The 22,169-nt window shown below is 37.5% G+C and overlaps 1 protein-coding gene across 1 annotated transcript in view; it reads right to left on the bottom strand.

Annotated features, from left to right (window-relative positions):
- The window catches only part of EMCN (endomucin), an 81,698-nt gene that overhangs the window by 16,848 nt on the left and 42,681 nt on the right, over positions 1–22,169 (bottom strand). The window contains exons 3-5 of the mRNA XM_012929558.3: positions 19,489–19,563; positions 10,682–10,792; positions 5,595–5,633 (exon numbers count right to left, since the gene is read on the bottom strand). Coding sequence (XP_012785012.2) covers positions 5,595–5,633; positions 10,682–10,792; positions 19,489–19,563 — 225 coding nt within the window. The remainder of the gene's footprint in view (positions 1–5,594; positions 5,634–10,681; positions 10,793–19,488; positions 19,564–22,169) is intronic.

The raw sequence follows: 22,169 nt of genomic DNA, 5'->3' as shown, positions 1-22,169 counted from the left end.
CTTTCCTCCTTTGCCACCCACAATTCAGCACAACCTGCCACGCTCAGACTTTTTTGACATCTGTGGGGGAAGAATGTTTAGAGTCTGTACCGTCCCTGCCTGGTAAGAGGTCTGTGGGAGGAAGCTATAGATACATGCCCACAAGAACAAAGAAAAGTGCCAGCCTAGTGTACCAAGCAGGCAGAAAAAGGAATAATAAATGAAAGAGTGAGAATGAACTGAAACCCGATGCTTTTCGTTGCTGCTTGCTGTGCCAAGTGCTTTAGTGAGGCACAAATGCTCTTTTGCTTGTGTTGGTAGAGAATAAAATGGCTGATTAAATAGCCAAGGGGATTAATCCTCCTGGGATTGCCTATATGTTAATTTTTTTAAGATCTCCTGTCTGGTCTGATTACTGTCTCATAGAGAGGCCATGCAGCAACCTTGTGACCGAGCATCACCTCTCTGGATCAGGCAACGACACATCCAGATGCTTCACTCCAATGTGCATTGTCAGGTTCGTGGTGACTGCCAGCCATCCAGAAGTAGCAATAGAGCTAACCTTTCTCAACAGTAAGTTTGAGTGGCTCCTTAAACAACTTTCACATTTTTGTTTATCTTTTGGCAACAATTTCCAGTTTTGAAATCATTTCTCAATCTTGTACACACACAGTTGCTATTTTATTTTCTAGTTTCTTTTATTCGTTTTTTAGCATACTAGTTGTGACCCAATGGTAGGAAATCTTGTCATGTTGCATGATCAGATTGCTAAAATTAGGTTACTTGGCTGAATTCACAAATTGTGAACCTGCTGTTGTTCTCTGTGTTACTAAGGTAGAGGGATTCATGCTGTGCTCAGAGCTAATAATCTTCTTGGGTTCTGCTGAGATTCTTTTATTCCACATTCCTCCCCAACTATGTTGTCAGAGGCGATATGGTAGAGATGTGGAGGAGTGGTTAACAGCATGGTTCCAATTTCAGTTGGAGCCAGCATCCCGATCTGAATCTAGAACTTAATGTAATTATGAGCAAGTCACTTAATTGCTTTTTGCCTGAGTTTCCCCATATTTAGACTGAGGTTATAGAGCAAGATTGTGATATTATATCACAGCATTATTGAGAAAACTAAATGAGTAAAAATGATTTTAGGCAGCTCAAATTAAGGCTTAGTATTAATACATGCACAAAGTATAAGGGCACTTAAACATTCACAGAACAAAAAGAAGTAGGTTAATTTTTATGCCATTTAAAAAAACTCATAATCACTCAGATATTTTCCACTTGATTTTAAAAACAGTTTATATACACACATTTCAAAACTTTCACATAAAAAAAAACTTTTTTCATTAGTTAGGAGCCAGAGAAACTGCAGGGTATGTTGTTCATCACAGTCTGCTTTTGGACGCTGAGTTCTGGAGATTGTAGTGATTACTAAGTTGTAGATATGGTGTGTCACAACATAAATCCACTTTGTCAATGTCAGGTCAGGTTTGAGGTGACTGGCAGAGCCAAGTCTGTTGTAATAATATGTTTCCAAGTTTATCACATCAGTATCTGATAGTGGCACAGAGCTGGCTATTGCTATAAACCAATCACCTGATGATTCATTTGGAGTTTTAAGGACAGGAGGCTTTCTGGATGTCCTGGCAGCTTTGGAGCTCATGAGAAGGCAACTCACAGAATCCCTCATGAAACAGTATAAGCGTCGTAGGTTCTCCACCTGCTCTCTGACATCCTTGGTAGTGTTTGCATGGAAGCTTGCTCCCAGCCACTTGTGAGCTGTTAGGAACTCTAAGGTATATCTGTTGGGAGATATGAGCTCCCTAAAGAAGGAGCTGGCCCAGAGGGTTTGCTGATGGCCTTCCTGAATCTTCCCTGGAGTGCATGGCAATGCGAGATGATGCCTCCCTGTCTTTCCTTTGGAGTACACATGCTTCTCAGTCTGATGTCTTTCCCAGTGCCCTTGCCATTTTCCGACATTGGTGTTTTGTCCCACAAACCTTATGCCTTTAACTACATCTTGAATTCTGCTTCTCTGGAGACCAGACTAAAGCAATCTATACCAGCAGTGGTTCAAATGACCACTTCCTGCTGGGGTAAAACGAAACCACTGGGCTTAAAATTTTCATCAGAACATGTGGGTGCCATTTGCCCTTGCAAATGCTTTCATTTTTTCTTCTTTAGAGAAACAAACTATTTCTCTGGGGAAAAACCCTTTCCTCATTTCACAAGACCATAAAAAATGACCCTTCGTATTCCAGACTTAGGGCACTGTTACATTAGCCCTTTCTAGAATGTGGTGATTCTGTTATTCCTAGCACCGATGCCAATACCGAATCTGTGAAACTACTTGCCTCCTTTTTATTCTGTGAGCTTCATCGTATCCTTTGAATTTTTAAAAATAGGTATTTTATTTGATTAATTAAGATGGGGCCAAATTCTATGGTTTGCGACCAATCTTGAATATTTACTCTTTTATATTTTTGTTTTGCCAAGATTGATATGGTAGTTTGAAGTTTAGGTCTTTCTATTCAAGCATTTTGAGTTTAATCTAGTAAAGAAAATGACTTTACATTTAAGAGAATAAAATTTAAGTTCCATATTTAGAGTTCACTTACACGGCTATGTTATGTAGACACCAAAATAAACTCTTTTTACTTTTATTTTTCCATGAACACTTCAAAGTATCTGCACATACTTTTTAACTTCTATAAGCTTTGGTTGAATTTCATCAAAACATGAGGATAAAACAAGAACCTGGCACAAAAATTCATTGAAAACACAAACAGAAATATATACAAAATCCTCTTGTAAGCTCTTAAATTCTATTACCATTTGTTCCTTTTTCTATTAGTATTTGGTGAAAATTACTATGGTTTGATTCTTGTACTAGATGGCTAAAACTCTTAGTAAATGCACTTTTAAAATACATTTATTTAAGGGGGTAGTTATTGAGAGATCAACAGAGAAGGTGAGAGAGTTCTTATCAATCAATTCAATTTCTAAATGCCCACAATAGCTGGCCTGAAATGGACTGAGCTGAAACCAAAACCGGAACTCAGTCCAGATCTCCCAGCTGGGTGACAGCATCTAAACAATATGAGCTATTACTGCTGCATACTAAGGAATGCATTAGCAGAAAGCTGGAGTCAGGAATCAAGGCTAAGACTTGAACTCAACACTCTGCTGGGGGATGCGCATGTCCTAACTTCTGGGATAAACACCTATCACTAAGTACACTTAAAGAGAAATGAAGATTGAATTTTTATTTATTTATTTGAAAAGCAGAGTGGCAGAGAGAAAGGAAGACAGAAGGAACAGAGAGCACTCTCATCCTATGATTATTCTATGATTCATTCTCTAATTTGTCATAACAGCTAGGTACGGGTCAGGCCAATGCGAGGAACCGGGAATTGCTCTCCCATGTGGGTGGCAGGGAACCAAGCACTTGGACCATCATCTGCTGCCTTCCCAGGCGCTTTCACAAGAAGCTGGGTCAGAAATGGAGGAACCAACACTTGACCTGGTGCTCCAGTAAGGGATACTGGTGCTGCAAATAGTGGTTAATCTTTGCTACAAAATGCCTAAGTGCACTTTTTGTTCTGAAATCATCTAGCTAAGGAACCAATATCATCGTCATGGTATCCCTCTGCTTGAAGTGATATGTTCTTTCAGTAGAATGGCAAATCATTTTCATTTTGAGTGCCACCCCAGATGTACTGGCAGCAACTCTGAGGAATGTTCTATTAAGAAATGCTATGAAGCCAAATCTGAGAAAAATATGACATGATCAATTGGCAGAGACTGCTATGTATGTGAGAGGAGCTGAGTGGCAGCATTAGGACACACATTTGCTGATTCTGACTTGTCCAAATCTCTTAGTCTGCATGTGTCCAAATTGAGGTTGAACCCTTTTAAAAAGTTTCTAAAATTTTGCAGATATTTAATAACTGAACCATAAAATCACCTGAGTCTTTACAGCCCCTTTCCAAACTCAGTCTATGCTTTACTAAATTCACATGCCTGCCTAACAAAGAATAAACATTTTTAAACTCAAAATGTCCACACGTGCTTTATCTGTAGCCTTCTTACTTTTGTTTGGTGGCAAATATTCTCTATAGTTCTGAAGCCAACAGTTTAGTTTGTTGAATCTCCAAAGGGCTGCAACAGCCAGCCAGTGTTAGACCAGGTCAAAGTCAGGAACCTGGAACTCCATCCACTCCCTGGTTCACTCCCCAAATACCTTAAACAGCTAAAAGCAAATTACGCAAGGCCAGTGTGTCGAATTCAATCAGTATCTGCCAGGTGGCTAGTAAGGATCCAACTACTTGATCTAGGTCTTATTCTTTAAAAACAAAATGTATCTGAAGTTTAAATATAAAGAAATGAGATAGGCTTTTCTTGTGGTTTGTAGAACTAGTTCAGTTCTTTCTAGTCCAGTATTCCAATCAGCAAATTTTGTTAGCTGTTTCATGAGAACTAGTTTACAGAACCACTTAAATAAACTAGCTTATTAACTATGTAAATAAAACTATAATACCCTAGAAGGGTGTCATCTTCCATTGAAAATAAGTTATAGTTGGCATTTTTATCTGCATCTCTAAACAGAGTGAAGGATGCTTCAGTCCTTAAAGGGAGCTAAACTTGTGACTTTCCCTCACCAGTCAATCAGTAAAGAGAGAGGCAGCACTCCCCCAGATGGTATCAGTTCCCTTGGTTCTAGTGCTCTGTTTTTATGTTTATTTTACCTGGCTTGTTGATGCCCATTTCTAAACTAGGAGGTAAACTAGAGCATATATATGTAGCTTTGTAATAGAGAGATAAATTACTATAAGTTGAAAAGTACACATGAAAAGCGTAATGATGTGTTTGAAATGTCTCGTACAAGAAGTGGAAGAGAGAGTATGATACTAACTGGATGTTTGCTGTGAAAATAAGTGATATTAGAGTCTCTCATGGTTTTTTTTTATGGCAGAATTTTCTAAGTTTATTTCACATCTTTATCTGACTTGTGCAAAAGGAAATCAGGATTGGGAACCTATGCATTTTGTCATTTGTGTACACACCAAGAAGAATCATTTAATTGTGATTTCCAAACAAGAGGAAAACTCCACGTCTCTTTCCCCTACTCCTGTCCTGCGTTCTCTGCCAGTCTCATCTGTCCCACCATCCAAAATTCATATGGTTTAAAGCTAAGTACTTCTGGGAATGATAACATTTTAGATTGCTAGCTCTGGTTTCTATCACCATCCTTTAGGACGCCAGGCCCAGATTTGGTTAGAAAGTACAGAGAAAGTACTTTGTACTTCATGGAGTGGGTACACTGACTTAGGAGCAGCCCAGGAACAGTGAGTTCTGCTCAGAGGACAATCTCACAGGCTTTAACCATGCTCCAGGACTGGCTCCACTCACCTCACTCACATCACTCACAAGTGTCTTTTTATGTTCTTCTTGGCATTTTTTCTTTTTTATCCAAGCTCTTCTAAACATTTTTGTTGTCATTCAATACTTACTTTAAAATCATTTCATCCTGCCTTCAAACTGACTGGTCTGCTTAGGCTCAGTTTTGAGATTTTTACTCATGAATTTACCCAGAGAAGAGGAAACAAACTTACCTATTATTTCTGCTGTTGTGCTTGAACTCACATTCTCAACTTTAAAGGAAAGAAAAGGAGAAAAAACACCAAAATGAAACACTCAGTGATAAATGGATTTGCACAATTAACTTCTGTTTCATTTTTCTTCAAGACATAAGATCATGAGGTTTCATGTTTAGAAGAAATTTTAGAGGAGGAACCAAGTTTTTTTTCCTTGGGATCAAATACCAAATCTTTTAGGCTACCTAGACTCTGAGTCATTTTATCACTTCTTAACTCTGGTTTTTAGTGTAAATACAATGACATAACATGTGGGCACCACAGTGTTCCAATAAAGCTTTCTTTTAAAAATCAGAAGGAATTAGATTGGCTTGAGTACTATAGTTCATTGAGTCTTATTTTGGAGTACCTCGTTCAGACTCATGTCTTGAATGCCCTGAGATATCACAGAGAGCAGTAGATCCTCCAGCATGTGTTGCATGAACAAGCTGCAATGTGTACCAATCCCACTAAGACAAGACATCACATGAACTTGGGATGCCAAGAAGGCCCTGACGTATGGTTGGAAACCTTTATCACCAAGAGCCCAACAGGACTGTCTGCCAGAAAAGCCACTGGAAGCAATGGCAGAGATCTTTTTCAGAACCTTGAATCTATGCAGCACGTACAGATCTGCCATTTGAAAAACATGAAAAACAATTTTGAAACAAATAGAAGCTCAGTAATGATGTATAAAAATTGCCCTTTTGTCTTCTTTGCATAATTACTTGGCTGTCTATGTTAGAATTTCAAATTTAACTAGTGGCCTCAGCTCTGCCTCTTTAAAATCATGGATCAATGGTGTGGTAGCATATTGGTCAGGGCAAAGCATGAATGGCCTTTCTTTAGTTTCTACTTTCCTTTATTCCATCAGATCCAGCTTTATTTGTCTTGTATTCAAAAATGTCTCACCACCAACACCCATTTCTCTCTCTCAGCAGTGTGATGCTTAGAAAACTGTTTAAACCTAAACTTACTGGCTTGAGTGCTTCTCTGTTCTCTCCAACCCATGGCAGGCACATTTTTGCAGGACACAGTCCCTACCTTGACCTCCTCCCATCTGCAAGCCTTGAGGCCCTTATTTTCACCCTTCTCCCCTTGTGTTTCTGTTGAGTAAAGTCACAAGGTTCTTCCTGACTTTGGTTTCTGTCCTTTCTCTTGTCCTCATTCTTGCAGTTGATACTTATTTCTACCCCATTCTGTGCAGATGTTACCATTTGGAAAATTTGTTCCAGCTGGCCCTAGCTAGTCTCTTGGCACTCACTCCATCACCCTGCTTCATTAGCCCAACAACAGGACTTATATTACAAATGGTGAAGCTCCCTCTCTCTGGGAAATGCTGCGTAACACCTACTGATATGTCACTCCATGAACATAGATTTCTAGTCTTTTTAGAGCTGCAATTTTAGTGCTATTAGGACACAGCAGAGTTGGTCCACTGCAGAAAATACTGCATGAATGAATGAGAGCAGAAAATATTAATATTGACAAATAATACTAGTTATATGTGCCTAAATGTTTAAGAAAACATTTGAACACCATTTAATTAACTAATTAGATAATGATATTACTGATTTTGTAAAGCAGTTCAGATGCTGATGCTAACATATTTGTATTACCTTGAGATATGATTATTTCTGTTTTGCATATTTGCAAATATTAGCAGAGAGAAATGAAAGTTTCTAAGGAGGGACCGATACTATAAAACTGGTTTGAAATTTCATCTTCTTTCACTAGATAACTGGTTCTTGCTTCCATTAAGCTGCTCCAAACTGAAAGTGTATGGTATTTATTCCAAATTTTGATAACTAATCAGAATACTACAGAACATGGCACAATGCTACATTTGGGAATGCAGTTGAAACAACTGTTAGTTTTAGAGGATTAGAAGACAAAGAAAACCTCAAACCTTTGTGCCTTTTATTAATAATTGGCCAAAACCTTTCTTGCTGATAGAACTGATTGAGAATCAAAAAACTAAAGTCAATGTTAGACAAAATCTTCCAGCTATCCTTTATTTAAATCTGATTTTAGACACAGTTTTTTGTGTCGTTGGTTTTTTGTTTTTTGCGTCGTTGGTTTTTTGTTTTTTGCTTGTTTGTTTTGCTTGTGGAGTCAAAGTGTTGAATCAATCAGGATTGCTATTTAAAAATTGTAGAAATTTGGATTTTTTTTCTAGAGGAATAATAAAAAAGTAAATGAAGTCAATGAAACGGGAGAGTTACATGCAATTCCCAGAGAATGGAAAAAGATGAGAGCGTTTTTAAGAACATACTTTACTTTTATCTGCATCCCATATTTCTGGAGAATAAAGTGTGGCATACAATTGCTCTTTGCTCTAAGTGAAACTTGTATTTACTGTAGTCTTGATATGACATCGAATATTTAACCATTGAATAAAGATAGGGATGACTCTTTAGACATTACACCTTCTATTATTATAGTTTTGTCCTCTGTGTTTTCTATCCTGTCAATTTTTGATGTGTGTGTGTGTGCATATATATATATATATATATATATATATATATATATATGAAGGTGGTACTCTGCTAATCCATAATCTGGACGAGAGATCTTGGTTTCATCACTTGCACAGCAGAAATGTGTGCATTAAGAATTGGCCCTACACATAACATACCATGAAGAAGGAAGGAATTCCAGGGAAGAGTGACTGCCAAAGGAAGGAATTTCACTATACCTATCTGGAAGACTTCACGTTGGAACAGAATAGTCAAATGACAAGAGGGGAGAACAGCGGTACAAGTTGTTATTTCATTATCACACTGTCTAGGGTCCTTTTTTTTTCTAAAGCAATGACTGATATATTTTTTAATGACGTGGAAGAAAATAATTTCAAACTGTGTTTAGAAGATAAATGAAGACAGCAAGCCCTAGACCTGAGCTGTGGGGGGCATTTTATTTCATGATTCACAGAGAAACTAAGAATCTTAAGTGACTCATGGGAATAAACACATATTTCTCTATAAATTCTAATTTTAATAACTTACAGCCCATGAACAAAATTTCCTTCATCGGCTGAATGGATGAGTGTTTATTGCAGAGTATCAATTATTTGAATGTAGTCTTCCAGAAATTACAGAAACTTTTGCAGATACATGTATGTATGTATGTATATATGTGTATACATATACAAACACACATGGTTTTATTTTTATATGTATTAGAAATAATTATACAAGGAAATGGGTCACTTTTGGTTCGCTAAAATTTCCTTTCAGTTATTTACTCATGAAATGGGTTCTATTTGTCAAAAGACAAGAAGACACTATTATAAGGACATGCTTTTCCTATGAAAGAGAGCTGATCATATCTTCTGAATTCTTCCTTGGGGCTCTGTCTCACTAAAAGTTATTATCATTTTATAATTGTGGTATGAAATCTAGCTAGCATTTTGATGCTGTGCTAAATTAAGTTGATTACAATAGAAAGGGGGAATGGTGCCCTTGATGTTTTGCTACACAGGAGTTGATTTTGATTTTCTGTCTTTCTCTTCCTTGGAGGTCTCTTAAGAGCTTTAGACTGAGTCATTCCTCATTGCTTTTTAGTAAGGGCTATGGATATGCCAATAATACAAGAATTTCTGACAGTTACTTTTGTAGTCAGTACATTTTAGCAATACATATGATAACAGACTATTTGTATCACAGAAACTAGAATGTGAGAGGTGCTTATTGTGGGAAAACATATGGACAACATTAGCGCAATGTCGGAAATCATGGGGGGTGCAGGTTCTGCTCCTCTCTGTCTCAGGAATAATTTCATTTAACTCTTTGGGTCTATCCTCATCCTCTCCATTCTTGTCTATTAGTTCTAGTCTATTTCTCCACAGTACCTGTTTCTAAATGTTGTAGGCATGCCCATGAATCACCATGACTGTCTCAGACTCACTCATAAAACTTCAGTATCTGTTTCCACAGCTAGCTCCAGTGTCTGTGTGAATTTTGTAGGGCAGATTACTCAGAAAGGAAGTTCGATTCCCTAAGCTCCACATTTTCTTTTCTTATGAATCTAAGACAAACTTTATAAATATTATTTAGATATCACTAAATTCATTCATTTTAACTGTACAATGAATAATTTTGGTGAATGTATAGAGTTTTGCATCCAACTTCACAATCTAGTTTTACAATAGTGGTTGCAGGTAATCATTTGGCTTTTTTGTGTGACTATGAAAATGTCCTATTTGTATAGTTGATATCAGTGAACTTATGCTGCATGACATATTTTATAAGTGGTTTTTTTAACTGAGCATAATATTTTTGAGATCCATTTTTTGTTACTATTGCTTTAGATTGTATGTTGAAATTGATCTATGTAAGGATTCCAGTGTTGTTGCTTATACAAAGTGTTTTGGGTATTCTAGGTTCTTCTCATTTCCATAAAAATATATGGATTGGCACCTGAAACTCCAAAATTTGTGTTTTTCTAATAAATTTCCCATTTTAAGATGTTACTGTTTTGTTGGCATTGCTGCCATTTGTGGTCCCATTGAATCACAGATTATTACTGCACAGCTTTAAATAGATATTCCTTGATACACACTCATTTGTGGCTATAGTGAACACCATAAAAAATAGGGTTGTTATAACATTTTCCTATTTGGTAGGGAGAGACTATAAGTATAAGAATGCAAGCCCTGGGGCCTGGCACTCTAGCCTAGTGGCTAAACCGTTGCTTTACATCATCCAGGACCTCATATTGGCACTGGTTCTTGGCTGTTCCACTTCCCATCCAGCTCTCTGCTGTGGCCTAGGAAATCAGTAAGAAACCTTGGGGCTCTACACTCACATAAGAGAGCTGGAAGAAGCTTCTGGTCCTTGGGTTCAGATTGGCTCAGTCATGGCTGTTGCAGCTGCTTGAGGAGTGACCCAATAGATGAAGCATTTTTTTGTGTCTCTCCTCTCTGCCTTTCCAATGCAAATAAATAAATCTTTAAAAATGCAGAAAATACAGTCCCTTTGCAACTGTGGCATTGTGAGACATTATGAGGCTTTGTTCTGCTCACTGTGCTAAACAGACTCTTCAGCATACATCCTCATACTTACTCTTGGGTTGGGGACTTTGTACAGTTGAGATAGCATTGACAGTTGGAAGATTCGTCATTGTGTCATTTGCAGTGACAGACTCGTTCTTTGTGATGTCATTGCTTGTGGTTCCTAATTATATAAAAACAAAAGCAGCAATGAGAGGTAAAACAAATCGTTAGTCAGGCTTATTAATATTCATATTAGCATCCAGTTACAGCTTGAAGATTAATTTACTGAAAATCATCTGACCAAGTTTTAAAATCAGCATTTTGACCTTCACTTTTTACTGATTTCAGTTCATTACTTTAATGATAGTGGAGGGACATTAGACTTTCCTTTGTGCCCACTCTGAATGGTCTAATTTGATTATGACAGTAATTGTATAAATTAAATAGTCATCATGATTACAATTACAGATGAGGCTTGGAGAAATTATGTAATTTATCTATGGTTTCATAACTTGTAACGGGATAAAGATATGGGCTGAAGCCAAGCTTTCCTGAAGCAAAAATTAAACCACCCAGATACCCTGCTAAGGAAACGATAGCAGTTGAAGATGATACTGAGGTTCTCATACCACATGGGATAGAATTTTCAGGCAGATAAGGCAGCTAGACTATCCAGAGGAGAAAGTAAGTATACTTATTTATTGCATTATGTTTTGTTTGAAGGGTCAAAAAGGAAAATCAAAAACAAAAATAATCTGAGCTTTTAAAAATTGTTATTAGAATACAATAAATTCAAACAACCTAAAATACAACAATACAACAGAAGCAAAATGATTGATGCCATTTGCTCGTTCATGGTTTAATATAGAAACTGATAAGCTAGTAGAGATGGACAGAGCAGTTGGTGTGTACTTAGTGCGAGCTACAAGCAACATTCACTGGAGATATATTGGAAAGCAGCTCAAAAGATTTCTGGCACAGGGCAGAATGAGCCCGAGTTGTTAATGCTGTCCAGATATGTTAATCACCATCCACTTTGTGACATTACCGTATAATGCTAATTCTTTGTGCTCATCATGGAGAAACTGATAGTTCATAGAGAGTAGAGAAATACAAGATGCCTTCAAGTAAAAACTTGTAATAATTGTTAGGCAAGCAAGCATGAAGATCAAAGCACACACAGGAGTTCTTCTTCAGAAATCTTTGAACTTGAGCTGAAATTGGAAAGTATAAAAAGCCATCCTGATGGCCTAAAGGAATGGTTCATGTAAACCAGACTCAACTTGGTGATAGAAATAATGTTAAGCAAGATAAAGTGCTGCTGTATTGAAAAAAATATATAAAGAGTAAAATAAGAGAAATATTTGTTAATGTAAAGCCAAGAATCTTGCTAAGAGAATTACTTGTTGGTGTGAAACACGATTTATACATGAGAGTGGAGTTAGAGCCACATTCTGTTTAGGAGAAGATGTTCCAATAAATTGCACTAACTGGACCATGGAGGCAGGCTTAAATGCTTTTATATGTAAATTAAGATATTTAAAATGGACTCAAAATGAATAGAATGAAAAATATTGAGACTGACACGGCCATAGCAATAGATTTTCAAATTTTACTAGTGTATGAAAATGCTTAAATCCTAGCTTAGGAGATGAAAATAGTTTTGTAACTCATGTTTACTGATATATTTGAATCCTACTCTTGTATTACTATCTTGTTGGGAAATTTTTCTGAACTGCATTTTGGTCACAGGAAGCAAATCCTGGACTACTACTGAAGGACAGACACCTCAGAGAAAAAGAAAATCAGTCTAAAAGTAGGAATTTAAAGTTACATACTTGACTCAATTTCAGATTTCGACCTGGCCAATTTTTTCCAGATAACAGCATGTACTGTTTTCTCTAACAGATGAGACTTGCTTCTTAAGTCTAGATAACAACATGTATTATGTTGGCAAATGTAATTTTGCCTTAGAAATCATTATTTAATAAGAGGATTGCAACATCATGAGAAAATTGGATTTATCTGTAAGAACTTTGATTTTGAAATGCATATTCTCTTGAATTTTGCTACACGTAGGGAGACAAAAATAAGGAATTTTATCCATATTTGAGTTGGAATAAAGATAACAACACAAAAGATGATTAAGAGAGTCTAATTAGTATCAGATTTAAGTGTAGAGAAGAAACCCTAACTGCCATGATCTATTTACATGAAAATCAAACAGAAGCATGGGATGCTGCTTTACGAGTATATTGAAAGTATTAATGTAAGATTCATTTATTGTATTTCAGGGAATTAAATCTATTAAAAAATAAAATGATGAACATTAATTACACTAGATATTTAATGTAGGGGTTACAGCAGATTAACCTGAAAAGAAGGATTTATGAATTTTAATTGTAAGAAGAGGGAAATTAATAGCCTTATTTTCTTGGATTTACATGATTGGAAATACAGCGTTGTTTGTTTGATGACAGTAGCAACAACATCTGGTCATTTTCTCTTAAAAAATAGAACAAGAGGATTCGGAACCTTGGGATTTGGGGGTGGCTGGCAACCTCTCAGGGCTGGTGACCCTGGGGGGTGCCCCAGCAGGGTCGGGTCCCAGAATGGGGACTCAGCAGGCCAAGACCACTGCCGCAAGGCGGTGACTGAGTCCCTGGCTTTGGGCAGCCAGTGCACCAAATGGTGCCAGGCTCTGCCTGCTGGCCGGCCAGCGGCGAGCTCTGGGGTTTTTATAATTTGAAATAGCTGCTTAGGGACACCCATGAATAAGGCCAGCTTTAGTGTAGGTGAGACATGAATTCCTGGTGATTCCCAGTAAAAGGGACATGAAACTTTAGGGCAAGAGTGGGACTGAGACCTGAAGGTTTGAAGGGGAGTGCCCAAAAGATGAGCAGTGGCACTCGAGAGTGCATCCTGAGTGGGGTGTGGTGTGGGCCAGACTGTAACTTTCACCAGCTCAAGCAGAGCCAATGGGAGGGCCGGACTGCACCAGGCACTGGCCTAAAGCCCAGTGGCATCTAGGAGAACTGGATCTGGGAGAGGATCAGGGGGAGAAACTTGGGAAGCTCCCCGGGCGAGTTATAGCTCCCACTGGTGAACAGGTGGTACGGACCTGGGGTCGGACAGGCTGGGCAAAGTTGTATCAACGGCTCGTCAATGTATGAAAAGGCGATGGAACGGGCCCACCAGGCAGTACTGAGCAAACCTTAGCTCACAAGTAAGATTGGAAACCAGGATGGACCACAGGACATGCCCAGCTAGGTTTTTGCACCAACTGGTCTGCATGAGTCACGGATGCCAAGTCACAGTGTCTAGGGCAGGGGTCGCGACAGGTGATGGGCTGTGCCAAGCTGAGTCAGAGTACACCACTGGCATGCGCATGATCTATGACTTGGAACAGGCCCGGTTGCGGGGGCTTAGGGAACTCTCTAGCTAGGTGGAGGTTCCCACCAAGGGGCACACAAGCTGGAATGGGGCTGCGTTCTGGTCAGGATACAGTTGTAGTCTCCCTTGGCACAAGTGTGAACTGGGACAAGACGCACCAGGCTGGACCAGACTGCAACACCTGCTGGTGTTCTGGAGGACCAGGGTAGATGTGGAACGGACTAGGCTAGGTCTCAACCCCAGCTGAGCCATATATGAGCTGTATGTGGGTATGGGTGAGCCGTGGCTGGGCTGAAACATCCAACAGCAAGGACGAGTTTGGGTTGAAGGCCAGTTAGGAAAAGCCACTGTTCCTGCTAGGACAGGAGGTGAACTGGGTACTGCTGGCTCATGGACCCTCTGGTATGCGGAAAATCTGGCACTTGGAGGGGTTCTGATGGAGCAGCCTGGGCAACTCCTCTGGCAGGACACAGACTCTGCAAGTAAGCACAAGAAGCATGGAAGGATACAGCCAAGAGGTCATGGAAAATTTCCCAGTGGCATACATTTGGCAAGGGTCGGGGGCAGACCAAGCTGAATCAGTTCATGTCACGCACTGGCAAATCTGAACACCTGAACAGAGTGTGAGTGGAGCCAGGTTCGGTCACTACAAAAGCAGTACACAATACAGAATGCCAAGGTGAGGTTGCCTGTGCCAGAGGTGACTGCAGCACCCAAACAGCACACGTGAGAACCTGCAGGGAAATAAGGGATGGTTCCCTTGCTGAACAGCTACTCCCACTGGAGAGTGTGAGCTGAGATGGGGACAGACCTGACTAGGCAGGGCTACAGCACCTATGTGCCTCATGTGGGCCAAATCACGGAAGAACCAGGCAAGGCTGATTATTCCTACTGGTGCAATCTACAATTAGAGTGGGTGAGGGTTGTTGGGGCTTAGCCACAGCATCAGCTGGCAGAAGCTAGCACTGGGGGCTAGTTCTGTCAAGTTAAACCGCAGAACCACCTGGAGAGTGCATAATCTGGGAGTGGGAATGGCCTGGGAGGGAAATAGTGGGCTCCTCCCTCTTAGGTAACCACCCCCCCACGGGAGGGCACGAAAACTAGGGCAGGGGCTGGGGTGGCTAGACAGAGAGGCACTCAACAACATCCGGGAAGGCTGGATAGTGAGCTGATTAGATGGGACATGGTTCTCATACCCATTGACATGTATGAGAGCAGAAGGGGATGTGGACAGACTGGACTAGTCTGCTACACATACTGGCAAACCAGGGTAGGGGGCGGGCCTGGTGGGGGTTATTGTGGGTCGCTCCGGCTGGGCTGCAGCCCCCACTGGCTTAAGCGAAGGCCGAGTAGGTGCTGGGTAGAACCAGGCTGGACTGCAAACACCCATTGGTTCCAGTGGAAGACAGGGCTGAAAAGAGAACCAACCCAGCAACTAACTGCTGATCGGGGCGATGGACTGTGCCGGGCCCGGTTCTTACCAGTACATACAAGAATCTGGTCTGGGAACACCTCAGACAAAGTTTCTTTGGGGATTCCCCAATCGAGCTTTCGGACTCAGAACCCTAACCATCAAATGACAGAGGACAGAACAAGTCAATAAACCACCTCAGCTATATGTTGGCAATGAAAATGCTGGGCAAATGGAGACTCTATGATGGACTGTGTCAATCAGTGGATTCTCCAACGACCTCATTGTGCTTGGAGTGGTGAAAGTGGCAGCAATTCGTAACTGTTGAAATATCAAAACCACTCTGCCAGCTCTACCTTCAGACCAGAGATGGTCTCCCCAAGAAACTGATGAACTTATCTGGACAATAAGCTGTTGGACTTTATGCCTGGTAGATGCTTCCAATGAAAGAATCTCAACTGAATTTGAACTGTGGTAATGCAACAGGGTGGAGGAATCCACCATGGGGGGTGGCTGGGGGGGTTGGGGAGGGGTGGGGGGAATCCCAGTGCCTATAAAACTTTGTCACATATTGCAATGTAATCAATAGGAAAATATATATAAGAAAAAAAAAGGAAAACACTAAAGATGAGTGACCAGAAAAAAAATAATAAATCATGTAACATAGCACCATTCTAGTATGGAAATCAATAAAATTACAAAAGTCTATGTAAAAAAAATGGAACAAAGGGTAGGTAAGTTTTTGACAAATTACCATTTGTTAAAATAGGAACTATAGAATGCTCCTACTGTGGCACAGTATTTAGTTTATTAAAAAGATACTCTTAAAACACTTAGAAGTATGTTTAATCAAGAAAGTGATAAGTCTCTACATTGAAAACCAAAAATCATCAATGGAGAAATTGCAGGAAATTAAAACAGTGAGATATCCCATGTTAATAAATTAGAAAAGGTTCATGAAAACACATATTACTGAAACGTGTACGTGAACTGCAGAATTTTTGCATCCAAATAAACAAATTTGTTAATGACATTTCCCATGTAAGGTGTTTTTTAAATTGGGTTTTGTGTCTAGTGCTGCTGTCAAGATTGGACTGTAGTTATCTTTATGATGCGGTGATTTCATTTCCTTAGGGCATATACTCAGAAAGTAGATTGCTGACTCAGCCCTATTTTATTATCTCTTTAGGAACACCCAAACTCTTTTCTACAATAACCACACAAATCTACACTCCTATAAACAGTGCACATGGTTCCACATTTCTTACTGTCATCATTTACTAAACTGTAAAATACCTGTACTGTGGTATCACTGAACTGTTTGATAATAATAACCATCCTAAAAGGCATGAGGCATTATCTCATAGTGACTAAGCAAGCATGCATTTGTAGAAAATCAACAACTATCAAAATGGAGATGAGAATGAATATAATATCTGATTCATCTATATTGGATAAAGAGCTTGAGTTATTTAAAAACAAAACAAAGCAGAATAACACACTTTCCACAAAGAAATCCTAGGATCAGACTGCTTTTCTGCTCCATTCTCACTTAGTGTGAAACTTCAACTATTCCTCCCTGACAACTGCTCCAAAAATTAGAAAAAGGAGCACTTTTCAATTCACGCTAACAGGTTAATATTACTGTAATATCTCAAATAAAGGCCTCACACACAAAAATATTGCAAACCTACATGCGTTATGAATGTAGATGTTAAAGTATTAAATAAGAAAACGCAATAAAATGAAGCACTATATAAAAAAGGTTTTTATACAATAACCAAGTTGAACTAATGCCAGCAATTTAAGGTTCATGGAATATGCAGAAATAAGTGTCAGATGAATATTAGTAAAATAAAGGAAAAAAGCAAATGATAATCTCAATGTATTAGTATTCATTAAAGAAAAAAATTTAAGAACAATAGCCTTACATGATAAAAAGAAAACAAAATTTAACAAACTTAACTGGGATAAATTTTTTCTTCCCGATAAAACTTGTCTATGGAAACTCCAAACTTAACATCATAATTAATGATAAACCCTTTGTAATTCAAATCAGATGTATCTCCTCTCACAACTTTTATTCAACTTTGCACTAGGGATTATAGGCAGGGTTGGTAGTGTAATTATGCAGTAAAATAAAGGCATTCAATCTGGAAATGAAGAAGTAAAACAATTTGCAGAAGACATGATCTTGTGTACAGAAAATCTCAAAGAATACACGAACACACATACCCAAATTAAACATGAGTTCAACAAACAGAAAAAAAAACACCACAGTATCAATACATGATAGTAAATTGCTACTCTTTACAATAGCAATGAACAATTCAAACTTCAAATTAAGAAAAATAATCCTGCTTAAAAAAATCATCAAATTGAAAAATTCCAGGGATATATTAAACAAAGCACTTCAATTCTTATACGTTACAAAATCTAAATATCACCATAAGAAATGAACAAAACAAAAATGGAAAAACATTCTGTGCTCATGGATTACAAAATTTAAGATTGTTAGAATGACAATATTTCCCTTATTCTATTACAGGTTCTATATAAATCCAAGCTAGCTTCCTACAGAAATTCTCAAGTTGATTATAAAATTTGCATCAAAATTCAAGTTACTTAAAAATGATAAAATTTAGAAAAAGAGAAAAATATTTTAAGGACTTCTACTTTCCACTTTTGGCACTTAACATAAACTTTGTTATAATTAATATAATTAAAATGTATTAATGTATATACATATAAATGTATACACATAGGTTAGTAGGCTAGATTTGATAATCCAGGAGATACAATAAAGTGCTCATGTTTATGGTCAATTGATTTTCATAAAGGATGTGAAGATAACAAAAGAGAGAAACAATGACTTTTTAAATAATCAATTTTAGCACAAATAGACATCGACATGTGGGAAATGCAGTTAGATATCTACCTCACACTATATATAAAAATTGAAGTCTGCAACTTAATAGCTAAAACTTTGCTCTTTTTGTAAAACACTCAGAAGAAGACAGTGATGAAAATCTTTGAGGCCTTAAAATGGGGAGTAGTTTCTGAGATTTCACTTCTAATGTACAAACGACAAAAGAGAGGACTAATTAATTTTAATAGAAAAATTAGAGATTTTGGTTCTTAAAAGAATATCATCCTAAAACTAAAACCCACCTATAGAAAAGGAGAAAATTCTTGCAAATTATCTGATAATGTTCTGTTTTTCAGTATGTAACCCCTATAATTGTACACTAAAAAGACAACACATTTTTATGTGTTTAAAGGATTTGAATAAATTTAATCCCAAATACTGTCTGCAGTTGGCTAAAAGGCATATGAAATGTTGTAAGTATCCTTAGTAGCTAGCAAAATGTAAATCAAAACCAAAATGAAATACTATTTCACATGCACTAGAATGAATACGATTAAAAACAAGTGTTGTGCTCTAATATCTCTTTGCTGATGGGAATGAATAGCTGCTCTGGAAATCAGTTCTTCAAAATGTTAAACAAAGAGTTTGCTACGAGTCAGCAATCCACTCCAAACCATGTCCCCAAGATAAATGAAAAAATATATCCGCACATAGAAATGGATGCACAAATGTTAACTGAAGTATTCTTTGATGTCTTGCAAAAATAAGAAATGCAAATGTTCATTAACTAGAAAATATGGAAAATGTGTTATATCCATACAGCTAAATATTGTTCAGCTCAAAAAAAATGAAGAACTACAGATAGGTTCTGCAACATGAATGAAACTGAGATGATCATGCTAAGGTAAGGAAGCTAGACACAAAAGGTCAAATATTGCATGTTTTTGTTTGAATAAAAGATCCAGAATAAGTGTATATGTGAGAAGTTAGTAGTTGCTGGCGGTTGAGGAAATAGGGAATGTAGAATGAACAGTAATACAGGGTTTTCTTTTAGAGAGAGAAAAATATCTGCAGTTTGATAATGGTGATGATCACACAAGCTTTATGAATATACTAAAAAACTCTAAATTGTCAACTTTAAAGAAGGTTTACTATAGTGTGTGAATTATAAAGATTTGGAAATGGTGGCAAAAATTTCACTCACCTTCAACTGTAACTGTTGTAATTGAAGAAACTGTTGACATCAGAGATGTTTTTGATGATTCATTGCTGATTGTTCCTAGTTTGATAAGACAGATGACATTATTATTAGTCACAATCTGATTTCACCTGTCAAGGAATAAATAAAATTAAGTGAAATCTGGATGTGAGCTGAAACTCCGCTGCAGTGGGACTGGACAAACTTTCATTTTCCCATTTTCCAGCTTCTTTTTCATCTAAAGGATTAGGCGTTGAATGCCTGAATGGATTGTAAACAAATCATTCACATATTTTTACATGTAAAGTGAAAATGGAAAATTTCCACTACAGATGCTTACTAGAGCATTATCAAACACACAATAAATTGCTACAAAACTAATGATTTTAAATTATTTTCTTTTTCTCCTTGGGAGAAATGATCTCGTTAACAGAATCCACATACATTATGCTTTTTACTTCACAGTTACATTTTATTTTGTTTATTTAGTTGTGGCAATGAAACATGCAAGTGAACACAAGCAAACAAAAAACTCTATTTGTGTATTCATGAAACATTCTTTATGTCTCCATTCTTGGCTAGAGCTTTTCCTAAACTACTGGTGGGAAGCATACAACACTTACTCAACCTTCATAATCCATGTGTTATCAAGAGGAATTACTGGCATAGAGTAGGCATTGAGTAAATGTTTCAATGGGGCACACAGGCCACAAGGATCCAAAAGGACAAAGATCTGCTTTAAAAGGTCAACATGACATATCAGCTTGACATCCACTCTGCTACGGTTAACATTCCTTGGCTTCTTAAAATCCTTCATAACTTTCAGGATCCTTTCTTGTATCTTTTGAATAAAGTATCTTAGCATATCCTGTGTGATTAGGGTGTTTATCTCATATTTACTATAAGTATAATTGTGGTTCTCATACTTCAACATATGCACATAGTCTTTGAGGGAAGAACCATTTAGCTCTGTGCAGTTAACCAGATGCTTTAAAATTCTAGTCCAGATGAGAGCTTTTAAAAGGTAAATGGATGAAGCTGTGTATCACATACTAAGGAATCATAAGAGCAAGACAATGCCTGTGCAGGATGATTGTAGAATAACCTCCAAGCAGATAGGAAAGGGTTTTCCCACTGCCCACTACTCTCTCTCTCCACTGCTTATCAGGAAATATATACTTTTAAAGTGATGAAAAGTGTTGCCACAGACAGATTCTGTGAATTATAATGTAATATGGAGAGTGCCTAAGCATTTTTGACTTTCCAAACATCTTTCAGACTCTTATGTGGTTATATTTCAAAGGAAGAATCCTACATATGAAATTGTGTTCCACTAGGCTTTGAGTTGCCTGCTCACATGATGTCAACAGCGTAAAATCAGGATGAAATGATATGAATGAACATTTCCTCCAATTCCTCTGCTACCTTTCTTTGCACTTCATCCCTTAGGATTTGTGGTAATTGCAGTTTTACAGTTAGTTTGCATTATCGTTCACTGACATGTCACATGCGTTTTTTCAAAACACAAAACATGAAAATCACCTAGACTCTTACAATGATAATAGTGACTATAAAACATAGGATGTGTCAAATGTGTATAACATATGACTTTTCAAAGCCATTGATCCTTTTCTTTGACACCTATTTTGGATTGATGCTTGAAAAGGGGAAGAGATATGGATTGAGTTTTGGACTTATTTAATATTTAGTCACTTTGGCTTCAGTTTTAGTCTTTGTCTTTGCAAAACTGAGGATTCAAATGGTTAATATTTTGACTTTTTTTTAAAAAAAGAATTATCTTATTTGAATAGCAGAGTTATACAATTATACACACACACACACACTAGAAAGAGAATGGGGAGAGAGGGATCTTTTCATCCACTGATTCACCCTCCAAATGACCATAACAGAAGGCACCGAGAGCCTCTAATTTCATTTTGCTTTCTCATTGAGCACTTGGCGCCATCCTCTGCTGTTTTCCTTGGCACAGTAGCAAGGAGGTGGATGGAAGTGGAGCAACTGGGATTCCACAGGTCTCATATTGGATACTGTCATCATATGCAGTAGTTTAAGTTGCTGAAACACAATGCCAGCCCTGTCAAATGTTCTCAAAATTGTGCTTCAGGAATGACCTTTTGACAATGTCGATGATCATTACAATAATCAGTGAGACAATATTTATAATTGAATCATAAATTATTTTACTTTTTATTTTGGTTATTTCTCCAGTTTCAGTGAGGTAAATTAACAAAAAATGTGTATATTTAAAGTGTACAAAGTGTGATGTTTTGGTATATAATTTGTGAAATTATTACTACAGTGAAAATTAAACATACGTATCTCTTCACACAGTGAGCATGTTTCTTTTTTTGTTGTTGTAAAACCAAGGACAGTACTTTGATTATTTGTAAATATATTAATGTTTACTTTCAAAAATGAATAAACATTTATGTAATTTGAAGTGAACTTCTGTATTATTAAATGCAAATGCTAAAGTATAAATACATTCATTATTAAAGATTAAATTTTGCAATATCAATAACATTAATTTCTGTTAATTTATGTATAAAATAATTATTGCATGTCATGAAGTATGTAATTAGAGTGAGATTATTACATTCACATGTATAAATATGTATAAATATGTTTGTGTGCTTGTCTTTAAGGATATTACATTGAGTCAGCAA

This window comes from Ochotona princeps, chromosome 7 (assembly GCF_030435755.1).
Source record: "Ochotona princeps isolate mOchPri1 chromosome 7, mOchPri1.hap1, whole genome shotgun sequence".
NCBI lineage: Eukaryota > Metazoa > Chordata > Mammalia > Lagomorpha > Ochotonidae > Ochotona > Ochotona princeps.
The sequence above is the reverse complement of the archived record's forward strand: the minus strand, read 5'-3'. Positions and strand labels throughout refer to the sequence as shown.